The 22,720-nt window shown below is 46.9% G+C and overlaps 1 protein-coding gene across 1 annotated transcript in view; it reads right to left on the bottom strand.

The window, feature by feature from the left end:
* STIMATE (STIM activating enhancer) overlaps nt 1–22,720 on the bottom strand; it is a 50,930-nt gene that overhangs the window by 13,478 nt on the left and 14,732 nt on the right. The window contains exons 2-3 of the mRNA XM_006050249.4: nt 2,039–2,087; nt 138–233 (exon numbers count right to left, since the gene is read on the bottom strand). Of these exons, the coding sequence (XP_006050311.3) occupies nt 138–233; nt 2,039–2,087 (145 nt within the window). The remainder of the gene's footprint in view (nt 1–137; nt 234–2,038; nt 2,088–22,720) is intronic.

Raw genomic sequence — 22,720 nt, 5'->3', positions numbered from 1 at the left:
CACACGATGATCTCTCAGAGGGGAACAGGGGATGAAGGAGAGTTGCCCCCTCCCCAAGCCAGAGGGAACATGACCGGCAGCAGAAGGAAAGGCATGGAGGGCCAGGCGATGTTCATACTCAAATACGGTCCACTTACAGTGAACAAGGGTCCTCTTCGTTGAGATCTGCTAGGTATACATTTGCAAAATGGATGAATAGCATTCCTATGGCTTGTTTGGAAGTGTCTAAAAACCTGTACAAAACAGAATTGGCACTTGTTATCACTCTGACATGAGGGTAATATCCAATTTGGGGGAAACGTTAAGTCTGAAATAAGACAAACAAAGCTGCTGGGGAGACCCCCAACCTTCCTTCCAGTGACTAGTCCCCTCCTCTGGGGGTGCTGGTACTAACTAGGGCTTGGCCTTTCAGCTATCTTTCAAAACCACCAGTATCAGTGCAGCCCTGAGAGGCCGCTGACTGATAACAGATTTAAACACACAAAACACATTTAAAATATGTGTCTCTACCTTTTCATTTTTGTTACTTCAAAACGAAATGCTCAATCACAGCTTTGGATGAGGTCCAAGGTGCTTCTACTTTAAAGAGCCCCCAACTGACTTCATGCACAAACTCAGTGACATGTGAGCTTAACAAGACTTGGATGAATCCGCACTGCTGCCAGAACCCTGAGCAACCTTCAGATGCTGCAGCTTAAACAATGGGTGGGACCCAGGTGGACATGTGTTCCTGTGAAGGGTCTGAGGATAGATATTTTAGGCTGTAAGAGTCATCGTACTCTGCGTGACTACGCACTCTGCTGCTGCAGCGCAAGGGCAGCCAGGGTCACTAGCACCCCACTGACATTTTACTTGTGGAGACAGACAGTGGCCAGGCTGAGGCTGTGGGCTATAACTTGCCAATCCCGAGCTAGAGGAGAGGAGTTTTAGAAAAGAAAAAACAAGTTCTGTAGTCTCTGGGACACATGGCAGGAGCATGGTGGAGACAACATGGGCCCTCAGTCTCCCTTCAACCATGAGCACTTGGAGACCACTTGTAGTCCATGGCTGAGGGACCTCTGGATTGCGGCCACTTCTCTCGGCCTTCCAGGCTGGGCCTTCAGAACTGGGCAGGCCACTGATGGGATGATGGGCATGGGACTCAGGGCTGGAATGGACCTTACAGATTATCCAGACCAACCCTGCTACTGAGGCTTGAAAATCATTTCCTAAAATCATGGTAAAGTAGGAGGTGCCAAAGGGGACCATGTGGAAAACTCAGCTCCAGGTTCCCCCAGGCCCCCTGGCCAAGATAAATACTCAAGACTTGAGAGAAGATTATCAACATTCAGAAACAATGTATTGAAGATCAATCAAGAGTACGGCTAAAATGTTATTAAAGGGCCTTCACCATAGAGATTTCTCACAAGTTTCCTTCGGAGGGAAAGTTCCTATGGTTAGGATAGGTGCAAGAACGACAGCTTCTTGAGGGCATCATGTTGTCCTGAGGAGCTGCCTGTTGCCTTGTGAGGAATTTAGTTTTTTTGGAGTTTTGTCTTTGGAGGCTATGTCTGAGTATCTCACCAGCGTATTTAGAAGGAAAAACTGCTGCCACAAAGTCATTCTAGGACTAAGAAAGACTACAGTTTTGATGCGAGGAGCATGTACACGGTATATTTGACTCATCTCCACGTTTAGATTACTTTTTTGCTTACACATAGAGAATTCAAGGATTTAACATAGTCCGTCGACAGGGAGAAGTAACTAACAAAGCCTGCAGTGTGGATGGACACATCTGTGTCATCTTCCATTTCCTAAAACTGGACAGCAGAGTGATGACAGAAGCACCACCTTCTGGCTGTCACTAACCCTATCGTGGGCTCAACATTTATCTGGAGAAACAAAAGTACTTTCATATTATACACAGCTCATGACGATAAACCGGACTAATAGATTTCAACACTTTATGCTACTTATAACTGGTCACATTCCATGCCCCCTCCACTCCCTCAAAAAAGTCAAAAGTATTCTAGGAATGAGTTAATATTTAAATACCCACCATATCCTCCATGGTCGTCTTTCATGCTTTGGTTCTCTGAAGCGTTTGACTAAAGGAAAAAAAAGAGCAGATACTCAATAGCTTGCCACAGTGATAAGGAAGCAAAGTGCATTTAATAAGCTGGGGATCCTCAGCACACTCAGTGTTCACACCACTGAGTCAGGGTACTTGCTCAGGCTTCCCTGGTGGCTCAGATGGTAAAGAATCTGCCTGCAATGCAGCAGACATGGGTTCGAACCCTGGGTCAGGAATATCCAGTGGAGAAGGGAATGGCAACCTACTCCAGTATTCTTGCCTGGAGAATTCCACGGACAGAGAAGCCTGACAGACTATAGTCCGTGGGGTCAAAAGGAGTCACGACTGAGTGATTAACACTTTAATACAGCACGTAACCAGGAAGACAGGCTGAGCAGGAGCTAGAGAGGGGAGGGTCCTCAGTGCCAGGCCATGGAGCTTGGAATGAGTTCTGAGGAAAGGAAAACCTAAGGGAAAGAGCTAAACAGAGGCATAGACACAGAAAGACACAGAGGTGGAAAACCACCTCTGAATGGTGTAGATGGTGGGTTTCCGAGGGCAGGATGGACAAAGCAAAGCCCCAGGCAACAGGCAGGGGCCCTCCCAGCCCAGGACAGAGGGGATGGTATGCTCATTCAGCAACAGCCGGACCACGATGGATGACAAAGGGCTCCCCAGACTGACATCCTGACCTCAGGCGGGTCTGCAGACACAACCGCTTATACAGATGGAAGCAAAAATGTGCTAAGTGTCCAGTCCTCCGCTGAAGCCTCAGGCAGACTATTTCCACAATGACTCTACTAAAACAAACAATGCAAGTGCCATGTGTGTGGGGTTTTCCTACACAAAGTACTGTGGAAGAAATAGACACGACGGTAGCAGGCAAGAATCGACTTCTGGCAGAGTCCCAAGCTGCAATGAGGATGCATGAAGAGGAAGGAGGCAGTGAGGGAGAAACCGGTGCCGAATCAATAAGCCCTACTTCTCTAAATAAATACAGCCAGCCCCCAGTCTGCAAAGCAAGGATTACCTATCCACATAAAAGAAACTTCTGGTGTTTTTAGAGACATTTTGATAGACCAAAAAGCAGGTGAAATTGTGAGGAGCTCTGTCACCCCACTGACACATCTCAGATCTAAAACATCAACAAGGCCACAAAATCTGGAGTTTGAGGGAGGCCCAGAGGTTCCGTGAGCAACCTCCAGGCTCACTGAAGGGCTGGGGGCTCAGGAAAGACAGGTGGAGGGAGCTGGGCCAGGACAAGCCGTCTAGAGGGAAGGCCCACAGGCAGGGCTGGGGTACCTCCTGCTCATTTGCTTGGCTCCTCAGGGGAATCGGTCCCTAATAGCATAAAATAAGGGATGTTAAAACAACCAAAGAGAACACCCTCATTCTTGGGAGACATTGCTGAAGTACCAGAATGGGTGCAATTTACCTTCAAGTGGTTTAGGGGGAAATTATGTTATATATACTAATTATATATAATAGATACATTATAAATGGTATAATTTATAATGTGGAAGCCCTACATTATAATTATATATGATTAAAAAAACAAATGTAAGTGATGATTCTATAGTAAGTATTTGTAATTCTATTAATATGATATATAAAAAATAAAGAGAAGCAAATACCATGTTATGGGCCAAACTGTATTCCTCCTCTCACATGCCCAATTCTTGTGAAGAAGTCCTAACCTCCAGAACCCCAGAATGTGACTATTTGCAGATGGGACCTTAAAAGAGATAATAAAGGTAAGACGAGGTCACATGGGTGGGCCTAATCCACCATGCCTGGTGTCCTTAGAAGGAAAGGAGATATGGACACGCACAGACTGAGGGGTGACCATGAGAGGACACGGTGAGAAGACTGCCACCTTCAAGCCAAGGAGAGAGGCCTCAGGAGAAACGAAGCTGGTCAACACCTTGGCCTGAACTTTCACCCTCCAGAATTGTGAAGAAAAAATGTTTGTTGTTTAATCCCCCTTTCTGTGGTAGTTTGTTCTGGCAGTCTTAGCACACCAACACATAGGGCAACACAGTAACTGGTAAACCTAGAGGAAGGACACTTCGGTATTCATGAAATCGTTATTTAGACGTTTTCCATGAGTCTAACATTTTCTGAAATAAAAAGTTGGGAGGAAAACACACTCTAGAAGAATGAACCAGTGCCTGCATTCAGAGGGCAATCTGGCATTAACTATCAAAACTGTGATGCCCACAGTCCTCTAACCTGCAGTGCATGGCCAGGTACATGCTGTGCAAGTCTTACTGCAGCATGTGCCAAGAGGCACAGGTCTTCACTGAAATACCAAAACAAAAACCCAGGAAAAAGCCAACACCATCAATACGGGGCCGAGTACATACATCACAGTACGACACAACACCAGGCAGTTGCTAGAAACAAGGTATGTCTGCGTGGATTAATATGGAAAGAATAACGAATTATATTAACAAATAACAGAATAGTATGCCTACCATGATTCTGTTCAGATCCATGTTTTAAAAATATACATTTATGCTGATATAACACATGGGTTGCTTTTTTCCCCTAGGGTTAATGTTAAGTGACTGTTAACATGGGCTCCCTTTGATGAAAGGAATTATGGATCAGGGAGTAGACTTTTTATATCATTCTGAATGGCTTAACACTCTTCCACGTTCATACTGCTTTCATTAAAAAAAAAAAACCACAACCATATCACAGACTTGTACTAATGCAGCAAAATGGGGAAAAGTGATGTGACTCTTGGCTAGGTTCTGCGACAAGAAAGGGAGAGGAAGAGTATATGCAGGCCATCCATGCCTAGGAACAGTCTCACCCAGGAGCGCCCTCGGCGGGACGTACAGTGCATTCAGATTCTTCTGCTTTCTCTCTCTCCCTCTCCACCCCATTTCCCTAGAATATATCAGAGTCTAAAATACATGTATTTTAGACTCTGATATATTTAAGTAAATGAAGAAACATTAAGAAAGCTACTCCAGATCTAATTTGGACAAGAACAGAAGAACCCGTTCACCCATCCCTGTTTTATTGAGGGGCCTGCCATGTGAGACGACCCGTTTGGCACGAGATGAAATAAATAAAAATTTCCATCTTCCTTACACTCTAGTGGGGAGAGAGGAGTAAACACAGAGCATGTCAGATAGCAACAATAGAGAGCAGGAAAGAGGCAAAGGGCCTTTGAGGCGGGTGTGCAGGTGCGGCTGAGGAGGCCCAGCAGGTGAGCATCGCTCTCTGAGAATCACCCGTGTCTGCGAAAGAGCCATCAGGCAGAGGGCTGAGGCCAGGGACTGCAGGAAGTACAGGACACGAGGTCAGGTCTCCCAGGGTGAAGGCTCCCCTCTGCCCACAGTGACCAGCGGGCAGTAGCAGGGCAGCACGGCTGTGGCCCACAGTCCAACAGGCTCAGCCCCTGCTGTGCTGTGCTGAGCAGGGAGAGCAGGCAAAGACCATTATGAGGGCCCAGGATGAGGCAGTGGTGGCATGGCCTGCTGGTAGCAGGAGAGGACGAGAGGCGGTGGGCTCCTGGCTGTTTATCTTCAACACTGAGCCGACAGGGTTGGGGGTGGGGGTGGTATGAGACGAAGAAAACAGTCCAGGATGACTCCAGAGCTGGGAACTTACATGGTTCCACTGCACTTCTGGTTTCGGTTTGGGGGTGGTGAGAAATGGAAAACTGGGGAGACACACTTCTCTACAGGGAAGAGACAAAGAACTGCCTCTGAGTCCCTGATGGGCGGTGAGAAAGATAACCAGTCTCATGGACACAGATCTGCCTCCCACAGGGGTCTGGCAGCTGCCCTCTCAGAAGCTCCACAGAGTTTCTCAGGGACAGCCCTGGGACAATCCATTTTTCCTCAATTCCTAGTGCTCCTGCAGGATGGAGAGAACTCAGAGGGAGCAAGAGGCCAAAGCAGCATGCAATTCATCCTTTCCAGCATATCCACCAATATCCCCTGAGGCTGGAGGGCTAATGGAGGGGAAGCAGGCAAACCTGAAGGGTAGGTCAAGCCCCTGATAAGAAGTGACACTGGAGTTGGAACCCAAGGTTGACAGAGCAGCACCTAACAGAGACCTTCGTGCGACAAAGAAGAGAGTAAGGATGTGGAGAGTGGTGACAGACAAGGGGCCATCAGGACATGGAGCCCTCACGGGCTCCCAAGCAGGCTGTCTTGCCTTCAAGCACACATATCCTGAAGACAGGCATGGGGCGCCATCTAAAGAAAAGCAGTAGGGGCCAAGAGCCAGAGAAATGGGCTGTGAGTCCTGTCTCTGCTACCAGTCATGTGACTTTACGTAAAAGGAAAAAGTAGAAGGGGGGCTGCTATGATCCAGGTTGATCCTCAATATCTGTGAATGTGACCTTACTTGGAAAAAGGGTCTTTGCAACCATAATTAAGTTAAAGATCTTGAGAAGAGATAATCCTGGATTATGCAGGGGGCCCTAAATCTGATTACAAGTACTCTTATGACAGAGGAGAAGATGGTCTTGTGAAGACAGGAGCCTGGAAACTTCGGAAGCCACCACAAGTGGAAGAGGCAAGGATTCTCCCCTAGAGGGGGTTGTGGTCCTGCCAACACATTGATTCTGGACTTTGGGCTTCTAGGACTGTGAGACAATAAGTTTTTGTTAAGGCAAGAAGTTTGTGATTATTTGTTATGGCATTCCTAGAAAACTAACAAAGCAATTTTTAAACTTTTTCTCTTTCTTTTTTTGGCCATGCTGCATGGCTTGCTGGATCTTAGTTCCCCAATCAGGGATTGAACCTGGGGCCTTGGCAGTGAAAGAGTGGAATTCCCCTTACTTCTTAAAAAAAATTCAGATTTCAAAACACTCCCTTACATCTGAAATCCCACTCCGTTTCCCTTCTCAGGGCCAACCCCTGTCACCTGAGTCCTGTGGGTTCTTCCAAAGACGTGCTAGGTGAGTAGAAGATGGACAGATGTCTCTTTAAAGAGAGAAACAGATGGTCTCAGACCTCATAGAGTCAGATCCTCACTGCGCTCATTGAAAAGCACCCTGGAGCTTCACCTACTGTACACATGGCTCCATCTCTTAGATTAGAAGTGATGTGGTATCCCCTGGCGTGGCTGTGTCATCTCTGAGTCAATTCTACAAGCACCACTGCAGCGAATGTCCAAGCCATGCGCTGTCTCTGCCTGTGTGGGTTCACTCCTAGGGGCGAACTTGTTGCATCAAAGCTTATGTACAACTGACTCTGTCATACTGCCCTCCAGAGAGGCTACAGCAACTCATACAAGTGCCCATTTCCCCACAGCCCTGCCTGCACTGTGTATTATGAAACTTTTTGCTCTGACAGTGTGGTCACTGGAAGGCAGCCCCAGCATGGCTGCAGGGGGCACTCATGAGGGCATACGGGCCCCCAGGCATGCTCAAGTCGGGCTGGCAAGACTCCCACCTGCCCTCCTCTCTGCCCACCTGCTCTGCGCTTCAGCTCACACCCTCCCCTGAGAGGACCAGGGCACAGTGGTCACGCTTTAAAGTCTCGCGCTTTTGGTGCCACACAACTGGAAGGCAGTGGGGGTGAGTGGATTCTGCCTGTTTGCACAGGCAGCCTCGTCACTGCTCATGTAATGCTGTCATGTGGTTTCGCACACAGCTTTCTGAGTCAGCACCTAGAAGACACGGACTAGGCACCCCCTTTCCCCACCCTCCTTGGAGCCTTGCCCAGCTGATGCTCCAAGGACTTACTGGGTGCAGGAAGAGAGCTAGGATTCTATACAGGGCGTTTCATGTCACAAGAAGACATACGAGGTGGCACTAAAAGTCAAACCACAAGAATTGGAAGGGAAATAATTTCCACAGAGCAGCTGCAGTTCTACTTAGAAACCGAGTAGTAAAAAGTGCAATCGTTTTGAAATTAAACCACACAATTTAAGAGAGATGTGTGGTCCAAGCCAGGCGCAGCCTGAGTGAAGGAGAGTGAGAGGCGTGTAAGGGGCAGTAAGAGTCTCCTGACTACCAGGGGAAGAGAAAGCAGGGTTCAAGGCTGAACGACGATGGGGCAACCTAGGCTTCTGCAGACGTGGTTCCCAGGGGGTGGCATTCCCCTGTGCCCCTCTTTATCTCATGGTATTTCCCAAACCAGCACGATGAGGGTATAAAATCACCCCTTGCTGTGAACACAGTACAAAAGAGGCTGATGAATGGGGCAGGGTTCTTGGCAGAGAGCTTCTCTTGGCCAGGAAAATCCACCGAGGCAATTCAATTACAAAATAAAATGTGTGGCATGTGTGTATTTTTATGACTAAAGTTATACTCTTAAAGCTGGAAGATGATCACAGACCACAAAGTGACCACTTGAGGGTCTGGCATTTCACAAAGTGATACAACAGAAGACATCCCGGGCAGCGCTGTGTTACAGGCTACGGAAATCAGAGTCACAGGCTCTTCACTGGGACCACAAAATCACCGGTCCCTATGTGAGACCCTGGGCCTCTGTGAGCAGGCTTCTATCCTCTGGGGTGGGGGAGCTCCAGAGACTGTGAGCTCATGCTTTCTTGTTCTTTCCTGGGGGCAAACACTCTCCTTCCAGTGACCTGAAGCCAAGAAAAAAAATCCATAATTTTGGAGCCTTCTACCCAGTGACAGGCTGCTGACCAGGATGACACCTCTGACGGCCTCATTTCTCAAACTGTACCATGGCCTAGGGCCTCATGTGACACAGGCTTCCTGTCAAAGGTAACCAACTGTTTACTGGGACAAACAGCAAGCAGCCCCATCCCCAACTCCACAGCAAGCCCAGCAAGGCAGGCCCACCAGTGCCAGCTGGGGATCGCTGAATAAACTAGGTAGTTTGAACTCTGAGTCACAGCCAGAAGGGTCCTGGTGGGGCCAACACCCTCAGCATAAAGGGTGAGGAAAATGGTGGGGGGAAGAGGTGATGTGTCCCAGATCACCAGGTCCTTAGCAGAGGAGCCGGGGTGAAATACAAGCCGCCTGAGACAGGTGGCTCTTCAGTAACCTCAAACCAACTGCTGGTTCTAAGTGCCCAGGACCCCAATCCCAAAGGACAGAAACTCTTGGGGGTGGGGTGAGTAAATCCACCCTCACCAGCAGTCAAGGAAGAGCCCAGAAGTGTGTCTGGACTTTCTCTAAATTATAAATGATCACCCCAACAACTGAGCCTCTTTAACACCCCATAGTGGTGTGAAAACCCCAAATGTATTCAGTGTCTTCTGGGCAGGGAGAAAAGTCCAGGAAGACACTGAGGAAGTCTGCTGTTTACCAGCCCCCCAACCCCCCTGGACCCTCTCTTTCTAAGGAAATCCCTTTGCTAGCATGTAGACTGCGTTATCAGCCTCCCCTGCAGCTGGGTGTGGCTGAGTGACCAAGTGCTAGCCTAGGACAGTTTAGTGGAGGTGATGGAATTCCAGCTGAGCTATTTCAAACCCTAAAAGATGATGCTGTGAAAGTGCTGCACTCAATATGCCAGCAAATTTGGAAAACTCAGCAGTGGCCACAGGACTGGAAAAGGTCAGTTTTCATTCCAATCCCAAATAAAACAATGCCAAAGAATGCTCAAACTACTACACAATTGCATTCATCTCACACGCTAGCAAAGTAATGCTCAAAATTCTCCAAGCCAGGCTTCAACAGTATGTGAACCGTGAACTTCCAGATGTTCAAGCTGGATTTAGAAAAAGCAGAGGAACCAGAGATCAAATTGCCAACATCCGCTGGATCATGGAAAAAGCAAGAGAGTTTCAGAAAAACATCTATTTCTGCTTTACTGACTATGCCAAAGCCTTTGGCTGTGTGGATCACAACAAACTGTGGAAAATTCTGAAAGAGATGGGAATACCAGACCACCTGACCTGCCTCTTGAGAAATCTGTATGCAGGTCAGGAAGCAACAGTTAGAACTGGACATGGTACAACAGACTGGTTCCAAATCAGGAAAGGAGTACGTCAAGGCTGTATATTGTCACCCTGCTTATTTAACTTATATGCAGAGTACATCATGAGAAACGCTGGGCTGGAAGAAGCACAAGTTGGAATCAAGGCTGCTGGGAGAGATATCAATAACCTCAGATATGCAGATGACACCACCCTTATGGCAGAAAGTGAAGAGGAACTAAAAAGCCTCTTGATGAAAGTAAAAGAGGAGAGTGAAAAAGTTGGCTTAAAGCTCAACATTCATAAAACTAAGATCATGGCATCTGATCCCATCACTTCATGGCAAATAGATGGGGAAACAGTGGAAACAGTGACTATTTTTTTGAGCTCCAAAATCACTGCAGATGGTGACTGCAGCCATGAAATTAAAAGACGCTTACTCCTTGGAAGAAAAACTATGACCAACCTAGACAGCATATTAAAAAGCAGAGACACTACTTTGTCAACAAAGGTCTGCCTAGTCAAAGTTATGGTTTTTCAAAAAAAAAAAACTATGGTTTTTCCAGTGGTCATGTATGGATGTGAGTGTTGGACTATAAAGAAAGCTGAGCGCCGAAGAATTGATGCTTTTGAACTGTGGTGTTGGAGGAGACTCTTGAGAGTCCCTTGGACTAAAAGGAGATCCATCCAGTCCATCCTAAAGGAAATCAGTCCTGAAAATTCATTGGAAGGACTGATGCTGAAGCTAAAACTCCAATACTTTGGCCACCTGATGTGAAGAACTGACTCATTTGAAAAGACCCTGATGCTGGGAAAGATTGAAGGTAGGAGAAGAAGGGGATGACGGAGGATGAGATGGTTGGATGGCATCATCGACCCAATGCACATGTGTTTCGGTAAACTTCAGGAGTTGATGATGGACAGGGAGGCCTGGTGTGCTGCAGTCCACGGAGTCTCTGACTCAGACACGAGTGAGCGACTGAACTGAACTGAACTGTGCCACCTTTCAAGGAGAAATGAAGAGGCAGGTGATTCTTACAGCAAGGAACTAAAAGGCAGTCCATTCGGGGGTAAGTAACCTGAAATCTAGTCTCTGCTTTATCAAAAGTTTTACTATATGAAGCAAGTCACTTAACTCCTCTGGGTCTGAGCATCCTCCGTGGTCGACTTCATAGGATCAACGTGAAAACAAAACAGCTGCAGTGGGCGAGTGGTGTGGCCGCCTCACCGCTACCCGCTTCAGGCATTCAGTCCAGGGTTTCACATCACTACTTCTCATCTTCACAACAACGGTGATGTGTATTATTTGGCCGCCTCACCGCTACCTGCTTCAGGCATTCAGTCCAGGGTTTCACATCACTACTTGTCATCTTTGCGACAACGGCCAAGTGTATTATTCACATTTGACAGGTAAGGTCAGAGTGTCTGCTGAAGGTCCAAAGTGGCACAACCAGGGTGTGTGTCTACACCTGCCTCACTCCAGAGCCCATCTCCTGAGGACGCTGAATCCAAGACAACACTGGTTCTGGCAGGGCTGGACCACAAGGGCAGAGAGGGCCCTGGAGGCTCCCTGAGGTCAAGGACCATCTCTTGCCATCAATGTGTCCTTCTGATTCTGGTCCTCTTCCCATAAACACCCCCACACTATGGCTGGAGTGAGCTGAGATGCCACGCCTTGCTTAAAACTTTACAGAGTCCACCCTATCTCCCTCCCCTCAGGGAACACAACTGTGAATTTTCAAGCTGGTAACACAAGGTCCCCATGGTCTGGCATCTCCCGACCTAGCTATCGCTCACATAGTCCCTTTGGTGTGGGAGGGCCCCCATATTTCTTCTCCTGGATAGCTCTAAGATTTAGTTCAGACCACTCTAAGACACGCCTCCTTGGTAACTGAGCTAAGCCTCCTTCCTCCCTCTGGCTCCCCAAAGTCTCCTATGAACACCCTCAGATTAACACTTCACATGCAAGGCTAAGGATCTGTTTCTCTCTCTCACTAGACAATTAGTTAAGGAGGCAGACACCTCCTTAACTCATTTGTGTTTACACCCTCACAGCCAGCCCAGCACCTAGAAGGAAGCAGGCACTGACCTGAACAGATGGAGCGGAGCACACCGGGCTCTGTCATGGGCCAGAGGAAGTGACGGCTTAGCACTCAGCGTGCAAGCTCTGGGCTCAAAACCTCATGCCGGCAACTTAGGTGGGGCCCAAGAAAGCTCTTAACCTTCCTGGCCCTCAATCTGCCCCTCTATAAAATGGAAGAAATTGCAGCATTCACTTCACTAGAGCATTCGCAAGACAGTATTTAAAGCTGCTCTGTACTTAGCAGGTAGTGAGCATGTCGCAGCAAGGAGGAGCAGAGGCACCGCGGTGAGACGAAGATGTGCCTTCAGGTGCAGGCCCACCTGCGCACAGCAAGAAAGCACTCCTCCGCCTGCAAGCTGTGAATGCAGGGCCTCCCTAAAGTCTTTCTTTTCTCTTTTAGATAATAGATCATTGTGATAAGTTTGGAAACTAGAGAAAGTGAAATAACCTAAAATGCCATCATCTAAATACAACCAAGATCACTAGCCATTGCATCACTGTACTTCCGGTTTCAAATCTCCTTCTGGCCTGCACTTCCCACGTGGGACGAGAACAAAGCTACAGCGGCTGCGGTTCCCTGGTCCACCAGCCTCCAACAGCCCCACAGGATGGCCACTGGAAGAACTCTCCAGACTGTGGTGCTCTGAAAGCTGAGCACCAAACAGCGGTGACAGGGACACCCTGCACAGAGCGGCAGGGCACAGCTCAGGAAGGAGGAGCCCACAGACAGGCAGGGTTGGGCCTCCCGCCTCACCACAGACAGGCAGGGAACACAGGACACGCTCAGGAAACACTGAAGAACTGTCAGGAAAGAGGACTCCAGACCAACTTGAAAGGCTTTGAAGGTCACCGGGGAAAAGTCAAGTCTGGTTCTTGTCAAGACATCTCATGCTGCTCTTGGCTAAGGATGGGAAATGCACCATGAAATCAACTAGGGACTGCTGCAGAATTTCTTCTAGAGTCAGAGTGAGAAAAGAATTTGAATTGACACATCGCTGACTGATTCAAGCAACACCCTGGAATGAGACCCCCGTCATCACGCTGTGACTCAGGAGGAAGAGCAGGTCAGTGCTTCTGTCCCAAGGGCTGGCTGAGCAGGCGGTTGCAGTGAGGAGCGCTGTGGTCAGAGTTCAGCTGGTGGTGCTCACCCCACAGAGTGAGAGGCCTCTGATGAAATTGCCTCCTCTCACCCAGAACCACTGCCAAGAGATGGGAGGGCAAGGGGACCGAGTGTCTTTTCAGTGATCCCGAGGGCCGCTGCCCCCTTCCCATAGCAGGCTCGCTGGACCTCTGTGCAGCCCCTCCCTGAGCTGTCTACTCGGAACACAGGGCCTCAGGTCCTGGGTCTCTCTCAGTCCCCAAGCAACCTTACAGACTTACCTGCTTTATACCCCCACTCCTTCCACTGTCACTTGGGGAAGCAATACAGTCAACTTCTGCTGCCTCCCATTATATAGGGAGTGACTTGTAGGTGCCCTCATATACTCAAAATCCAGATATTCTAGGGGTGGAATTTCAGGTTGATGGAAGAAAAAGAGACCTTTTTAACAGCCCTCAGAAATCACACCCCAGGGGTGAACCCCAGCACCCCTTCAATCACATGATTCACAGAGAGGAGGCTGAGTCAGCTGGGCCCAGTCGAGAACCCAGACTGGATCTGATCACGAAGACAGTGAGCACCTTGTCAGAGCAGAAACCAGTGCAAATGTTGCTGGGGGCCTGCAGAGCCTGCTGCTGCTGCTAAGTCACTTCAGTTGTGTCTGACTCTGTGCGACCCCATAGATGGCAGCCCACCAGGCTCCCCTGTCCCTGGGATTCTCCAGGCAAGAACACTGGAGTGGGTTGCCATTTCCTTCTCCAATGCATGAAAGTGAAAAGTGAAAGTGAAGTCGCTCAGTCGTGTCCGACTCCTAATGACCCCATGAACTGCAGCCTACCAGGCTCCTCCGTCCATGCAGGCTTGAGCCAAAGTTAATCTGCCCACGGCTGTGGGTTTCACACCCACCACTCCTGCCCCACCTCCTAGCCTTTACCTGGGACAGAGGTGGCAAAGCAGCAGCTCCAAAGGCCACCGGCAACGTCTCTTTCTACACATCCCACTTGAAAGTTACACTATTTTCCACAATAAGACTATTGCAGGGACTTCCCTGGTGGTCCAGTGGCTGGGACTCTGCACTTGAGCAACAAGGGGCCCCAGTTAAATTCCTGGTGGGGGAACTAGATCCCACATGCCGCAGCTAAAGATCCCACATGTCGCAACAAAGACTGAAGATCACGTGTGCTGAAACAAGATTCCACGCAGACAATAAATTAATTAATTTACAAAAAGACTACCGTTTGCTGGTCTGTCCATCCATCCATCCATCCATCCATCCTCCACAGAGCTCTTTGTGGAAGTCTCAAAAATATATATAGTTAAACATAAACATAAAATTATGCCACTCTTCACCTAAAACTCCCATGGCAAACAAATCTGCCAAAAGTCAAACTTCATACCTTAGAGCTGTGTACTTTAAAAGAATTTTAAAAACAACAAAACAAACACAAAGCCTTCCCACAGCAGAAGAAAAAAACGCAGGCTCCTTCTCAAGGTCCAGGGAATACATGACTCATGGCTCCACCTGACCTCCTCCCCTCATCCCCTCTGGCCATTCTGGCCTTCTCACTACATACCACACTCACCAGGCTTCATCTTGCCACAGCTGTATTTTCAAAATCTCTGGAACTCTCTTTGCCCAGTTTGCTTCCAGCTGGCCAAGTGTCAGGCTCCTCTCTTCCCAGTTTCCCGGTCCCCTCCTCGGAAGCCCCTGTTGGCCATCTCACCTGAGATGTGCACATCCTGTATTACTCCCGTCCTTCAATCTCACGTTCCTGTTCCATTCTCTTCACAGCACTAATAGCTCTCATCTCAGAAATTCTTAGGCGTTCTCCTGACTGCTGTTGTTTTTTCTCCCAACTAGAAAGTAAGCTCTGTAAGACCAGGACCTTCTGCTCTGTTTATCCTCACATTTTTAGCACCCAAGAGGGTGCCTGGCTCCTAACAGGTTGCTACACAATATTTGTTGAACAAAGGAGTTCATCCAGTCTGTCACTTAAGACATCGTTATTGAGGACTGTCCAGGTATCTATTTTTAATTCAGTAAGTTCCAAAAATTTGCACAATGAGTTCTTCCAGAGGACTAGTTTATAAACCATTAGTTCTGAAACAGGACCAAAATTGCTAAGCTTTTTCTTTGGCTTTGGACAAAGTAATCTGCCAGCAAGACTGCCAGAGGACACTACCCCTAAGCTTTCTTCCTTCTAACTAACGACGAAGCAGGATGAACCGGCCCGTCAAGGCCTCATATTTGGTCTTAGACGCAAGAACCAGACACTCTGGGTTTGAAATCAGTTTAAGTGCTCATGAACACCTTTTGTAAGGACTCTTAACTCTTACTGGACTCTTACAGACAAAGCCTAGGTTCTAAGCTATCTACCTTTAATCCTCCCAAGCAGTGGTTCTGTCAAAGGTTGAGAGAAAAGCGAGAGAATAAACTGTCTAGCAAATAAAAATGCTTAACCTTCTAAACATGGGGCCTCATTAGAAGCACAGCTTCCCTGGGATCAGGGTGGCTGTGCCATCTGCTAATGCTGATAATTTCAGCAGGGGTGGGAGAGTTCCATGGGGAACCACTGGATGGAAAGAAATGCCAACGGCTGATAAGCCCACAAGAAGATATGCAACCCAATAAGGCCGATTTTTAAAATGCAAATTAATTATTCTTGCCCCAATTAGCAAAGATTAAAACATTTAGTGAGGATATTAGGACATAGGCACTCAGTTAAAGAGCAGAAAAAGTGAAGTAAATGTACAACCACTAGGGAAATGTGGGGAAGTGGAACTCTACTCTGTGAGCCAGCGTCCCTGGGAAGGTCTAGGGAAATCAGAGATTTGCTGTGACTGCACTGCTAACCAGATTTCTTGGCCAAGTGCATTTATTAGCTTCATTTAATCTCCTGGTGGACAAAGATGTGTGTCGTTTTCTATCAATTCACAGATCACTTACAAAGTTACAGCAGATGTTTTGGTAATTTCTGCTTCGATTTTAAATATTTATACATTGCGGCCCAGAAAATACACTTCTAGGATTTTCTTTTATAGCTACACTCACACAAATATCCAAAACTCTGTGCAAGAATGTATTGCCGTTTTCTCTGCAAGAGTGTAAGGCTTAAGTGGTAAACATCTGTCAACAGGGGAGGGGTTACATGTAAGTTATCATACAACGGAATACAACAGTTAAAAAGTGAGGCAGAGATGGAACACTTGCAATGAATGAATTTTATGCTATGTAAATCATGCCACAATACAATTTCTAGTGGAGGTGATGGAATTCCAGCAGAGCTACTTCTAATCCTAAAAGATGATGCTGTGAAAGTGCTGCACTCAATATGCCAGCAAATTTGGAAAACTCAGCAGTGACCACAGGGCTGGAAAAGGTCAGTCTTCATTCTAATCCCAAAGAATGGCAACACCAAAGAACATTCAAGCTACTGCATAATTGCGCTCATTTCACATGCAAGCAAGGTAATGCTCAAAATCCTTCAAGCTAGGCTTCAACAACTGGGCCCTGTACTATGCCTCCATTTTTCCTGAGATCCCATAAACTGTGCCTGGCCTTTCTGATCAGGAGCTGGTGTTGGCAAGCCTATTTCAAGTTAGAAACTGCATGATCAAGGCATGTTGATTCTCTGGGGTTGGTTTATGTTCTTCTAGACCTCTAGAGATGCCAAAGAATGTACAGACTACCATACATTTGTGCTCATTTTGCAAGCTAGTAAGGCTGTACTCAAAATCCTTCAAGTTAGGCTTCTGTAGTACAGGAATTGAGAACTTCCAGGTGTACAAGCTGGGTTTAGAAAAGGTAGAGGAACCAGAGATCAAATTGCCAACATTCGGTGGATCATAGAGAAAGAAAGCAAGGGAAATACAGAAGAACATCTACTTCTGCTTCATTAACTACACTAAAACCTTTGACTGTGTGGATCACAACAAAATGTGGAAAATTATGAAAGAGATGGGAATACCAGACCACTTTACCTGTCTCCTAAGAAACCTGTATGCAGGTCAAGAAGCAACAGAACCGGACATACAATAATGGATGGGTTGAAAATTGGGAAAAGAGTGTATCAAGGCTGTATATTGTCACCCTGCTTATTTAACTTATATGCACAGCACATCATGCGAAATGCTGGGCTGGATGATGCAGAAGCTGGAATCAAGATTGCCAGGAGAAATATCAACAACCTCAGATATGCAGATGATACCACTCTAATGGCAGAAAGCGAAGAGGAACTGAAGAGCCTCCTGATGAGGATGGAAGAGAAGAGTGAAAAAGTTGGCTTAAAACTCAGCATTCAAAAAACTAAGATCATGGCATCCAGACCCTATTTGCCACTTCATGGCAAACAGATGGGGAAAAAGTGGAAGCAGTGACAGATTTTATTTTCTTGGGTTCCAAAATCACTGCGGACCATGACTGCAGCCTTGAAATTAAAAGATGCTTGTTCATTGGAAGAAAAGCTATGACAAACCTAGACAGTGTATTAAAAAGCAGAGGCATCACTTTGCTGACAAAGGTCTCTATAGTCAAAGCTATTGTTTTTCCAGCAGTCATGTACAGATGTGAGAACTGGACCATCAAGACAGCTGAGGCCAAAGAATTGATGCTTTTGAACTGTGGTGTTGGAGAAGACCCTTGAGAGTCCCTTAAACAGCAAGGAGATTCAACCAGTCAATCCTAAAGGAAATCAACCCTGCATACTCATTGGAAGGATTGATGCTGAAGCTGAAGCTCCAATACTTTGGCCATCTGTGCAAAAAGTGGACTCAATGGAAAAGACCCTGACACTGGGAAAGACTGAGGGCAGGAGGAGAAGGGGGCGACAGAGGATAAAGATGGATGGTGTCACTGACTCAATGGACATGAGTTTGAACAAATGCCAGAAGATGGTGAAGGACAGAGAAGCCTGGGGGAAAAAAGCAGTGACCATAATAGCAATGTATCCTGTGAGCCTATTTTTATTTTAAAATTATATATACGTATAGAAATTTGAAGGTGCACAATAAACTGTTACCATGGGTAGCTTTCTAGAGGATGGAATTGTAGGGAACTTCTGTTTTTAATGCTACAAATTTCCATACTGTTTTCTTTACTTGTTTACAAAGAACATGTATTAGTTTGTGATAAGAAAACAAAAAAGGTCTAAAAACAACTGAGAAAAAAGTTCTGTTACCAATAACAGTAATTTAAAAACAACAATAATACAATTTTGCATATTAGGTAATTTATAGCCTTCCTCAAACCCAACTTGTTCAGAAAATTTCCTTCTGACAGAAAAGCTTCCAGCTGGCAGGGCTTACTAGAGATGGGAAATATGTCACCTCAGTCCATTTAGTCCACTTCAAACAGGGGCACGATCACTACTGCACTATTTACCATCCCTGGTGGATGATATGTGTCCCTGTGCTCCTGGGAGCCATGCCAGGGCTCCCCTCACATCTGATGCTTACATGCATAAGTTAAAGTAAAATGTTTATCGTATACATTTACATTTTATAGGATTTCCCAGATTCTCTGCCTTTTAAAAATTAACCAACAAATAGCAATCCTGATTGTGCTGGAGAAGAGGCTTTGACTGCATTAAAAGGACTGCACCTCATGGCTAATCAAACAGAAAAAGGTGTGGCCCCAGAATCCGAGTTTCTCAGAGGGAACATCTGCAGCCTGGGTCCAGTCCCACCAGGGAAGATGACCACTGGCCCATCACTGTTGGCATGGAAAGTTGTCTCAACACTGCCTCTGACAGTTAGAGGAGACACCCGCTTGCCCAACTACTCAGTGATGAGCTGCAGACTACAGAGTGGGTTTTCATCCTTGTAATCCAAGGCTCCAAAATGATTCCAGCTGCTTAGGTGGTCCAAACGTGGCAGAGAACAGAGCATATAATGGATATATAGGGACGCTGTGTTCACATTTTGGGCCTGGAAGGAGAGGGTACAGGTACAGCTATACATCCACTCATGGAGAGTTAAACACAGAAGCTGAGGACGTGGCTCATTCAACTTCAAGAATCTCACTAGGAGGAAAACCCCAGTGTACTGTTTCACTCATAAAGATGACTCCACTCGCCCTCTGGCCTTCTGCAGGTCATATACGCTCAGGCTATTCCCTAGCAGTGGTGAAGTGGCCACCTGGCCCCCATCTCCCTCATCCAGCAGCCCCTGTGAACAGTTTGGAAGCTATGTGAGGCCGACTGGCCCAGGACAGGTTTACACCCAAAAGGGTCTCCAACCAAACCCCATCTCATCTTTGAAGAAAAACAGCCTCTTCTACTAAACCCAACACGCGAGGCTTATTCACATGAGTTCCTACAAGTGTTTCTGGGAAAGCCTCATCAGGAATGGCATCATCATGGTCATCGTCAGAATACTAAAAAGAAAGTGAAGTCGCTCAGTCGTGTCCAACTCTTTGCAACCCTATGGACTGTAGCCTACCAGGCTCCTCCATCCGTGGAATTTTCCAGGTAAGAATACTGGAGTGGGTTGCCATTTCCTTCTCCAGGGGATCTTTCCAACCCAGGGATCGAATCCGGGTCTCCCACATTGCAGACAGATGCTTTACCATCTGAGCCACCATGGACTGAAGGCGTGGGCTATGCCAACTGAACCACTTCTCACATCTACCCTGGAAGGACAGTATTATCCTATGTTTTAGATAAAGAAACTGAATCTCAGTGCAGTTAAGGAACTTGCTGAAGTTTCACAGGCGACAAGCAGCAATCAGGTCCAGAATCCAGGCCACTGCTGACCTGTACCCCCACAAAACAAGCTCCAGCATCAAGACTGACTGGGCTTGGCCCCTTGGTATTAAATGCAAAGCTTGTGAAACGCAAACCTCTATGTGTAATCCAGACAGCATTAACAAGTCAAGAACAGCCTCCAAAAGAGTTTGCTCAGAAAATTTAAGTATAGGTAGAAAAATCATTCAAGAACTTTGTTCTATACTGATGGTAGCTAATAGTGCATATATTTATAATACAAGCATTATCCAAAATTTCAAGGCTTACAGTTAAGAAGTCAACTCAAGTCTTAATGCAAGTGGAAACTCAGACTGGCTGGCAAAGTTCATTGGCACAGAGAGGCCACAACAGGCCTCCTCTGACAAGCACTGTCCAAGGTTGACTGCTCCTGCCACTGCTCGGCCTCCCACAGTACAGCCCCAGCAGCTACAGCTGGGAGTGGGAAAGCCCCAGGTCCCCTAGTGTGCGCAACATCCCTTCACCATCCCCACGGCCCTGCACCCCCTCCCCATGGCTCTGTGCTCCCCGGCTGTCAGCACCAAGTGGCACAGTTAGGAAGGTATGTTCATAGACCAGAGAGGCTCCCAACGCCCAGGCAAGTGAGAGGCAGCACCGCTTTGTGACAGCACCACACATCTGCCCAGCAGAGGACTCTCCTCTGGGAGGCACTGGGGCTACACCTTCTAACTTTATCGATGGAAGTGAACTGATAAGCACCCTGAGCAGAGAAATTAATAGAAGGTCATCTCTTCTCTTGATACCACAGTTATAAACCAACGCTGAAGACCTTTTCCCTAGCTTCTCAACTCAGGGCAGCTGGCATGGAATCTTCTCTTCTTCAACAACATATGTTGTGTAACCAACAAGAGTCTAAGCAGAACAGAACCAACCGAGTTCATTTTCTTAGTCCCAAAGTCTGGGAATCAGGTGTCAGAGCAGCAGAGAGCAGCTGAGGAAGCCTTAACTTTACAATAATAACCTGAATCCAAGGAGCCTTGGGACCATAGAGAATTCATCCGTCTCCTATGAACTAACATATCTGTAAGTCCTCCGTGGCTGGCAGCATGAATCCCATCTAGAGTAGTCTGACAGATGCTTCAGGCACCTGGGGTTTCTCACAGCTATCTTTAGCTCTTCCCCACTTCGGAACAACAGGTGGCCTGGGTAAAAGGATGGCGTTATAAATGAGAAGTGTGTATGCTAGTGAAGGGGGAGAGACAACATCAGTATCCCAAACTCTCAGGACAGGGAGCACCAGGCCACCCTAGGAAAGGCAGGTGTGGATCAAAGTTGTTGTTCAGTTATTCAGTCGTATCTGACTCATTGCCCATGGACTGCAGCACGCCAGGCTTCTCTTTCACTAGCTCCTGGAGTTTGCTCAAACTCATGTTCATTGAGTTGGTGATGCCATCCAACCATCTCATTCTCTGTTTCCCTGTTCTCCTCCTGCCTTCAATCTTTCTCAGCATCAGGGTCTTTTCCAATGAGTCAGCTCTTCCCATCAGATGGCCAAACTATTGCAGTTTCAGCTTCAGCAGCAGACCTTCCAATGAATATTTAGGATTCCTTTAGGACTGACTGGTTTGATCTCCTTGCTGTCCAAGGGACTCTCATGAGTCTTCTCCAGCACCACAATTCAAAGGCATCAGTTCTTCAGCACTCAGTCTTCTTTATGATCCAGCTCTTGCATCCATACATGACTGCTGGAAAAACCATAGCTTTGACTACACAGACCTTTGTTGGCAAAGTGATGTCTCTGCTTTTTATGCTGCCTCTGCTTAATATGCTGTCTAGGTTTGTCATAACTTTCCTTCCAAGGAACAAGCATCTTTTAATTTCAAGGCTGCAGTCATGGTCCGCAGTGATTTTGGAACCCAAGAAAATAAAATCTGTCACTGCTTCCACTTTTTCCCCATCTGTTTGCCATGAAGTGGCAAATAGGATCTGGTGCCATGATCTTAGTTTTTTGAATGCTGAGTTTTAAGCCAACTTTTTCACTCTTCTCTTTCATCCCCATCAGGAGGCTCTTCAGTTCCTCTTCGCTTTCTGCCATTAGGGTGGTATCATCTGCATATCTGAGGTTGTTGATATTTCTCCTGGCAATCTTGATTCCAGCTTCTGCATCATCCAGCCCAGCATTTCGCATGATGTGCTGTGCATATAAGTTAAATAAGCAGGGTGACAATATACAGCCTTGACGTCCTCTTTTCCCAATTTGCAACCCATCCGTTGTTCCATGTCTGGTTCTAATTGTTGCTTCTTGACCTGCATACAGGTTTCTTAGGAGACAGGTAAAGTGGTCTGGTATTCCCATCTCTTTCATAATTTTCCACATTTTGTTGTGATCCACACAGTCAAAGGTTTTAGTGTAGTTAATGAAGCAGAAGTAGATGTTCTTCTGTTTTTCCCTTGCTTTCTCTATGATCCACCGAATGTTGGCAATTTGATCTCTGGTTCCTCTGCCTTTTCTAAACCCCATCTGGAAGTTCTTGGTTTGTGTACTGCTGAAGCCTAACTTGAAGGATTTTGAGCACAGCCTTACTAGCTTGCAAAATGAGCACAAATGTATGGCAGTCTATACATTCTTTGGCATCTCTAGAGGTCTAGAATGAACATAAAGCAACCCCAGAGAATCAACATGCCTTGATCATACGATTTCTGACTTGAAATAGGCCTACCAACGCCAACTCCTGATCAGAAAGGCCAGGCACAATTTATGAGACCTTGGGAAAAATGGAAGCACAGTTTTGGCCTGACTACCTGTCCTCAGACTCAGCCCAACAATAGTGCTAGGAACATGGTTCCTCTGGGCTTGCTCCTCAACCAAGCTACCGGCAGGAGACTGAGCTAGGTGTCTCACCACACCTGACCCTGTGCAA

This window comes from Bubalus bubalis, chromosome 21 (genome assembly GCF_019923935.1).
Source record: "Bubalus bubalis isolate 160015118507 breed Murrah chromosome 21, NDDB_SH_1, whole genome shotgun sequence".
NCBI lineage: Eukaryota > Metazoa > Chordata > Mammalia > Artiodactyla > Bovidae > Bubalus > Bubalus bubalis.
The sequence above is the reverse complement of the archived record's forward strand: the minus strand, read 5'-3'. Positions and strand labels throughout refer to the sequence as shown.